We start from the raw sequence: 9,031 nt of genomic DNA on the forward strand, positions 1-9,031 counted from the left end.
TCCTCAGAGGCTGTCCACGGTGGGGAAGTCAGAAAAAAAGTGTCCGCGATGTGGGGAGCCTAATGCAAATGATGTACACATGTTTTGGAACTGCCCAAATTTAGGTCTTTTTTGGTCAGGGATCAATGGTTTTCTTAAGCAATTTATAAGTATTGATATAGAAGTGACCCCCCTTTGGTACTTTTTGGCGTTTTCCCTAACTCAACATGGGAACAGAAATTATCTAGGCCGTGTAAGGGTATATTGTTTTTGTTGATACTATTGGCCAGGAGACAAATATGTCTAAAGTGGGTCAGTACTTTACCTCCGAATGTTTCGGATTGGTTGTTTTCAGTAGATTACTTTTCCTGTTTAGAATGCAGTGGTCCAATGGGTAATAACGATGAATGTTGGGCCATCTGCGAAAATGCTCGTAAGAAATTGAATTACTTTTGATATGTAGTCCTATGAATTTTTTTGTCTTTTCTACATTAAGTAGTCCAATGATTATTCCTGCCCCCCTTTCCCCCTCCTCTCTTCTGCTCTCTTTCCCCTCGCTCATGGATTTGTGGTTGGAGAGGAGCATTGGGAGGGCCCGGGAGAGGTGAAGTGTGGCACCTAATTGGTTCTAAACCTGGTTAACGAGGTTACCATGTCTGTTGCTGGTTGATGACCCTCGTGCAGTATGGTGGGATTCACTTATGAGGGGAAAAAAATGAATAGATATTGGGTGTTAGTGAAAGTGTGAAAGTGGATGAATGCAGTGGCTAAATTATGATATGGGAGGCTGGGGCATTACAGACTTCTCCCATAAGGACCTGATAGAATGCTGGTGTGCGTGGTGCCATTGGTAAGCAAGTGGATGTGGTACAATCAAGGAGTCATCTATGGGTAACAGTATTGGAGGTCTTGGATACTCTGTTTGTTCGAAGCTTTCAGAAGACATCACAATAAACAGATTCTGTGTACCATGTGACCCACTTCCCATAGAAAAACACAATGTGCCCCATTTCTGTCAGTAAATCGAAGGATGTGCTCATTTAAATTTGTAGCAAGGTGGCACCTTAAAGCTTTGCAAACTTTTTTTTACAAATGCCATTCCATATGTGTTGCCCTTCTGACATTCTTTTCTGTTTCGACCCTCAGCAATAAAGGAATGGAACACCTGTACAGTATGAAGTGCAAGAATGTGGTTCCACTCTACGACCTGCTGCTGGAGATGTTAGATGCCCACCGAATACATACACCACGAGACAAACATTCCACACAGAAAGACGAAGGAAGCCAGAGTCCACGTACCTCCACAGCATCACCTCGACTGCAAACATATTATTTAAATAGGGAAGACTCGACTTTGAAGACCACCGCATGAGAATCTGCGTGCCGGACCCTGGCAGAGTAAAAAAATTCATCCCAGCATCATACTACCTACATATCGTATATAGTTACATACATCACATTCGCTGAGTAGTCACATATACATATATATATATATATCTACACACTCCAACACACATCAATAACCAGTGATTTTCTGTGTAGTACCAACCTTCATTATGCACTTGCTAAACTCAAGAATGGATAAGATACCCATCATCTGAAAACTTTAAATTTTTCATGGAAAGCCTTTGTGTGGACATGAACACTACCACATCTGTCTATCATTCTATATTGCGGAAGGGGGAATACCACTGGCGTGCTGCACTTGGTAGCAAGACTCAAGCCTCACTTGCCTCTTTTGAGTTTGAGTGGCCAGTGGTCACTCTGTTATTACTTCAGTGTAAACTGAATGTGAAGACTGCATGCATTCCCGTGGCAACTGTTTGAAAAGCACATGCTTTATTCGCTTTAGTGTGAGATATCTCGTGTTTACCCTCATATCAAATTAGACGTGAAACAAAAGTTCCCAGCAGTAATCCCAAAAAGAAGAGAATACCATAAGTTAACCACACTGTATAAAATGCAATAACCAGTAAGTCTTTTTATTTGTTCTCTAGTCTTGCTGAAAAATGACTGGTGTATCACTCAGTAATTGACATAGGATCCTACTGAATTTTGGAAGAATTTAGGATATCAAGTATTTTCATGCGATATGGATGGAGAGAAAAGGGCTTGGGTTCAACTATAGCCCAAGAATTGACTGTGGACTTAACTCTGACATGCTTTATTTCTACCTGCACATGGTCCGTTTAGAATAAGTATTGCATCTCCTCCATTTGCTTCCCTCCTACCTTTCAATTTTCTGTAGCAGCAATTAAGAGTGTTCTACCAGATCACTGAGGTTTTAATATTGATATTACAAAATACTGTGGCAAAAATGTGTCAACCACCAGGATATCACGAAGGTAAGAAGACTACAGCGGTAGGCATAGGTTTACTGTACGTAGCTCCATATACAAGCACCTTGACTATATATATATATATATATATATCTACACACATATGTGTGTCTGTGTGTGTATATATATATATATATATATATGGTATGCAGGTGGAGTTAAGAATAGCAAACCTATACTTACTGAGATATATATATATATATATACATATATATATTTTCTTCACAATATTCTCATAGTTGATATTTTGCAATAATATTTTGTCAGGTGGATTGGATAATTTTGGTCTCCCTATTCCGATATGAAACTGCAACTAGATTGTATCACATTGATTGTTCTCAAGTATCTGCTCTTCTTTAGCCTGTAAGGGCTACGTACGGAACACTTACCTACCTATCTTTTAGCTTGACACTTTGGAATTTCACAGATTAGGTATGCAAGAAACTTGCAGAAATAGGCTAATTTTTTAGAGGCACATTTATTACCAGTGGTGTTTCGAGAGCACATTTCCTACACATAGGCTCATATTTATGGGCTTTTGACACAGGGCAGCGCAGCAAGTTTCTTTGCTATGCCGCTCTGCGTCAGAGAGAAAGAGCAGGAATGCACCATATCTATGGCATATGGTACATTCCTGTCCTTTCCCACTGCAGTGGTGCTGTTTAGGCAGCCTATCACCAACAAAGGCACCCTTGAACTATGGTTCAAGGGTGCCTGTATTGCATGCAGGATCGTTTTTGTGCAGAAAGGGGAATCTTCCAGCAGAAAAATAGTCCTGGGAGGCTTTAAACGAGGAGAAATCAATATATTTCTTCTCTTTGTGCCTCTACTGGGGAGGTGTAAGGTTTTGGCACATCACCAGGTTTACAAGGCCCTGTTACTCTGGGGATGTGTCAAAATCCATGGGTATTGCTTGGGAACACCCACCACAACACCCATGGAACGCCTCCCTAATGCAGATTAAGGCAATGCAACGATTTGAGCTGCCTTGCCTTACTCCATATCTATGAGGCCATTCAAAGCCACGCGGAGTGGTTTTACATGGCCTCATAGATATGATTCCAAGGTTTGTGCCACCATTGCGTCACAAAAAGTGACGCAATGGCAGCACAACTGGCTTGTAAATATGCCACTCACTGTGGACAGTGTGTCTCTATGATGGCAACCCCCCCTCACTCTCATGTTGAAGTTGAAACTGACCAACGCAAGTGAGATAATTTACTGTCAAAGAGTTGATAAAACCTACAAATGCAGCTACTATTTAGCACTAAGACAGGTCTGTGCTATCTACCAATCACCCGAATACCTACCCTTCCATGCAGTTATTGTATTTACATCCCACATTAAAATGGACAGTGCAGTAGCTAGAACGAAACACTGAAAGAGGACAATGATACCTGAGTAAACCTTTGCACTAAATATTATGAGGCCTTTTTTTAGGGATGTGTCTCCTTAGGGTAAGTATAAGATATTATGGGGAAACCTGTTTGTGTAACATGGGATCTGAGCTGAAATGCACTGGAGACAGAGCACACATGTTTTTTGAAGGACTACTTGATGTCAGAAGAAAAAATCTGAAAATAAACCATTAATGAAAGCGTTTGTGAAGGTTAGTCTCTACTTTTTGGGCACTTGTCTGAAAGTGTAAGTTAACTATAATAGGAAAATAAGCATTTGTTCAACAAGAAAAATGCTTTATTGTTTGTGTCGAAGCTCACTACCACCCATGGAGAACTCACCATACTAGGCAGCATAAGGTTCTCTTTGTAAGAGATTCTTCATGCACTATGCCTCTGTGCCTTACTGATGAAGTCCTGAAGAATGTAATGACCTCCCAATAGGGATATGTATGAAAGAAACCCTGTAAATCAAACAGAATGTGAAAAAAGCATTGGGAAAACGTATAGGTCTGTCTTTTTGTTAGAGGAATTGTTTGCTTATTGTTGAGTGACTTTGCATGTGCTGCCCACAGATGCCCTAAAAGGAAAATAGACCATAATAAAGTAATATCATACCTGAATTTGCAATATGGTATTACATCCTTTTCCTAAGCAAACGCATTAGCAGAGTTGGAATGTGCTCTCGTAGAAGAATGTTATGAAAAGGAGTCACTTTGTGATGTACGTGGTAAACTTTTGACAAATGGTACCATTTTCATTGCTTCTTTAAAAAAAGCTTCTTTGCATGCACATCTTGCTTTGTGGGAAAGCTGTAAATTTGTCAAGTTATCATGACAACAAAGTAAAAAACTTGGGAAAATCATGGCAATTAGTCAATAGCACTGTGTTTTTACAGCAGGCCAGTGCATTCAGACACCAAGCACTTCCTAAGCAAAAGTCTACATACCAGCAATTAAAATAGTGTTGTGTCTGCACCATGAGAAGCACATACTGGCATTAATCTAAAAAACGGAGTAGTTGAGCTAGTTACAAAAAGGAAACACAAATGGGACAATGTAACTTTCCATGAAATGCCATGACCTTGATGGACAACATGTCTGATTGAAGACAAATTATAAAAAACACATAAAAAATGACTGAGGCAGGCAGACCCAAAGCTCACTCAACTGCTATACTTCTGAACATGTTATTGTGTTTTTTGCAGAACTAATGACATAGGGTCACCCCTACAGCTAAACCTGTCTGATGCCAGGTAGCCAGGCTTAAAGACAGTGGTAAAATCATTGGATGGCTGCAACCATCAGTAGGTCTCTTTTACAATTCATTATGCTTTTCTTAAAGCTCACATTGTTCAAATGCACATGTGAGAACATCTGGGCACTTTTGTCACATGGTTTCCATTGGTAACACCAGCTTCCGTGATTACAAATGTTGCGGAGTCTGGTATTGCCTAGAGGTAGTACTGTTAGCGCACCCTTGGCTTATCTATTTCATAATAGTAAGTGATTGGACGCTACTCTAAGGTTGATGAACCTTTTGACTCATTTAGATTATATTGACTAACATATTGATTAACATATTTATTATTGACACATAAAACAACAACATTAAACAATAATAATAATCACCAAAGAATCAGTATACGACGCACCATGACCCATTTGGCCATGAATAACCACACCTTTTAGTATCAATTAAAATATTTATTTCCCTATTTTAACAATGCTAAGGTCTAGAAAATGATTCTCAACACCAAATGGTACAAATAAAGAATCATCACAGGCTGACGGATTGGCCTGAAGAGACTTAGTTTAACCAGAGAAAATAAAACAATGAACTCAATAGCTAGAACACAAATCAGTACCATGAATATCTGTGTAAGAGAGATAGAATACATTTGATTCAGAAATAAAACATTGTCAAATCATGGGCATAGAGAAAACACCTCACTTACCTCAAATTAGTATAAGCATGTTGGGCTTCATGCAAAGGGTTTAGTAACATAAATTTAGAAAACATGTAGCTATGGCACTATCAAAAATAGCACCTGAATTAAAACAGTAGCAGCTGGTACCTGTCAAGCAAAAGACAAATAACATTGCACAGAGCAGTATATTTACCAGTCAGCAACACAGCATAGTTTCATCAGTGGGTCAGCAGTATCAGCATCAGGACAGGGGGCAAGGAAAAGGGGTGATAATTTAGAATTTGGAGTCTAAGTTCTCTGAACCATCAAGTCAATTATCTAAGGCAGGCAGCAAAGCACTACAGGCTCTAAGCATTGAGCGCTAAAGTAAGCACCAGCATTATTGCATAGAGCATGAGAAATATTGCGGAATAATAAAATACCAGAATGTAAGTAGACTGACAGGCAAAGCATGAAATGTCAAAGTGACAGATCATAAGAATAAGAAGTGAAGTCTCTGGAAACGAGGAAGCAATGAACCCCAATGCCTGGTTCTCAAACATGAAATTAAACTTGCTAAACTTCGGTGATTGGCTAAAACTTCATATGTACAGAAATCATCCAATCACAAAGCGTTAGCTCATCAGAAAGTATCCCAATATTAGCTTAAATGCTTTGTATTTCTCTGCTTCTTCCTTTTAAGTAAGACCAAACGATATTAATTGTTATATCTGATGCATATTTCCTCACTGTTCAGTGAAGGTCTTTGTTCAGCCATTTCAAAATACACTTGCTGTCAGATGATAATCAGGAAGAAGTAGAATTTTTTTTCAAATCAGTTCTTCCCCTTAAGAGAAACACATTCCATTAAGTATGAACAAGGAATAAACTCATGATTAAAACAAAAGAATCTTGTAATTCTATGGGGATGATCTTTTACAGTTGATACTTTAGCTCAGCTTGGCAGACAGATGACTACACGCTGTGACCTTGCTTGCTTTACCCACAGCATAGAATAAGTGTTTTCAGTTCTTTTGACAGTCATTCAACATTAGCTCTGGCCTTGCTCTGCTATAAGGCACAGCAGAAATCTAAGAAATACATGTATTATTTCAGCATTTATTTTTGCAAAGAACATGCTCTAAAAGAGACAGAACAGTTTTTCTCACCACTAAGTTAACACATTTTATAAAACATGTACAGACCTCCCATTTAATGGCGGCCGCTAAGTAAGGCACAATTTTCATGTTAACATTTATTTTTTAATTTAAAGCATTTCACATTAGTACCTTAGAGTACATATGAAATAATTATTTCATGGTAAATCTCAGCTCTTGCAGTACTGCTAACAGTAGGTAGAATGTGTGAGTGGGAATGGTTGGGAATTCAGGAAAAACGTGGTAAATGTGGCAATGCTACCGGTCACGGTAATGTTGATCCTACGATTACTACCAAATGTTACCACATGACTTGGTATAAGGAAACGTGTGTGCCGATTTAATATTGAAACGCATTTCTTCCATTTCGAAGACATGCCTTCTTTGCCGACTATAAGGCAAGAGTGGAAGTTCGGTAGAAAAGTAGACCCCTCTTTGTCAATTTGCAGATGATATCTAGCAAGTTTTCATGAGCAAAACAGCAGGAGTGCCATTTAGTTTATGCACTGCATGTATTGGGGGTAGCTTTAATTGGCAAGCGAACTGGCCTCCTTTCCTTCCTGCACCTCTGCCCCCTCTATGACCTAGTCGGAAAAAAAACTCTCACCCCTTTCCTCCCGCTCTAACATGATTTGTCATGAACAGGTGCTCTAACCTGCCATACACAGGCTTGCATATATGTTGCTGTTTACATGTTTTTTTTTACTATGCAACAAATTAAAAGTAACTTTTCACATACGGAGTAAACAGAAACTCACTGGAGGTTTGGCCTGGCGTAGTCAAGGTCACCATTAGCTATTCATTCGTTTTTTACAAAATTAAATATTTTTTACAGTTTCTTTCTGAATCAAAAATGTTTCATTTCTTTCCCAAAGTAGACTATTCAGTATGTTTTTTCTGAACTGGTTTCATCCTCGGGAACGAATAAACACAGGAAGATCAGCCTGTAAAGCCACTACAGCAGTAAATGAGCGTTTTCTTATAGCGGACAAGTGAAAGTAAAGTGGCATCTTTGACTTTGAATGGTTGACACGCATAGACCTACAGACTGCACTTCCCATCCGCCTCTGACGCCACATCATTTTTTCAAAGGTTGAGGGCAATTATGACACCGGAATACGCCCTTAGTAAAAAAAAAGTACATACGTAGATAAACTAATAAATAAATAATTGAGACATTTAATCAAAAAATGAACAGTACATGAGGCATTCATAGTAAGGAACGATATGTTTTACATTGAAACGAAAGTGTACGGCCTCGTTATGGAAATCTTAACCTGTTAAGTTGACGTGCTAAACTACTTGTGTGTGACCCGAGCGCTACCACAGACCCGGGTGACTGTAATTTGTTCTTTCCAATAATTTCCTCATTCTTTTTCATCTAATATGTTGTCATAAGTGCAATCCTATGTACCTCAGGCTTGGTGATTGTCATTAATTAACAGTGTGTTCAAAGGTAATGTTCCTTATCTACCTTTTTTAATTATTTGTGGTAGACAGAGCAGCAATGCCCAATGCTGAAGATAAAAAGGGAATTGGTCTTGTGAATGATACGAAACCTGAAAAGTAAAAATAGTCAAGCCAGCTGATTAAGCTTTAACCAAAACATTGATGCTTGTAGCTTGGTAGATAATGAAACTGATTATTTTGTAATGTTTGTATGGAAGTTTATCTTTTAAAGGTAAAATAAAAATGTAAAGAACTAGAAACAGAGGCCACGTTATATTTGCAAAAGCCAAAATGTAGAAAAATGTTACTTGATTTTTTTTGTTGTCAAATCTGTTTTAATAAAATAAAGATCCCTCAAAGCAGTTCGCTTTGCAGAGAACAAAGATTGCCGTCTCGCTGTTTGTTCCATACCTCTTATCCAAGCAGTTTCCATTGTGGGGCTTAGTATTGTGATAATATATCCTGTTACATTACACTGTGTTACTTCATCATGGTATGTTATGTTAATTCATTTGATGAAACAGGGACTTAGATTTACTAACGCTAGTTTCTGCTGGGTTTGCATCACAATTGTGGTGAAGACACGACGCAGAGTGACGGGGTGGGATTTATTATACAACGTAAAACAGGATTTGCACTGGATAGTGTCCCAAAGTAATACAAAGTTGCACTGTTTTGCATTACTTTGCATGATGGGACGTTCCATGGGTGGCGCATGGGCACTCCCTTGCAATCATCCATGGGTTTAGATGCAAATTCCTTTATACAAACATTGGTAAACAGGGAGTTGCTTCAAATTCT

General features: G+C 38.7%; 1 protein-coding gene across 1 annotated transcript in view; it reads left to right on the forward strand.

Annotated features, from left to right (window-relative positions):
* ESR1 (estrogen receptor 1) overlaps positions 1-8,607 on the forward strand; it is a 1,426,508-nt gene extending 1,417,901 nt beyond the window's left edge. The window contains exon 8 of the mRNA XM_069234719.1: positions 1,126-8,607. Coding sequence (XP_069090820.1) covers positions 1,126-1,351 — 226 coding nt within the window. The 3' untranslated portion in view covers positions 1,352-8,607. The remainder of the gene's footprint in view (positions 1-1,125) is intronic.
* The last annotated feature ends 424 nt before the right edge of the window (positions 8,608-9,031 follow it).

The sequence above is a fragment of the Pleurodeles waltl genome, chromosome 5, assembly GCF_031143425.1.
Source record: "Pleurodeles waltl isolate 20211129_DDA chromosome 5, aPleWal1.hap1.20221129, whole genome shotgun sequence".
Lineage (NCBI taxonomy): Eukaryota > Metazoa > Chordata > Amphibia > Caudata > Salamandridae > Pleurodeles > Pleurodeles waltl.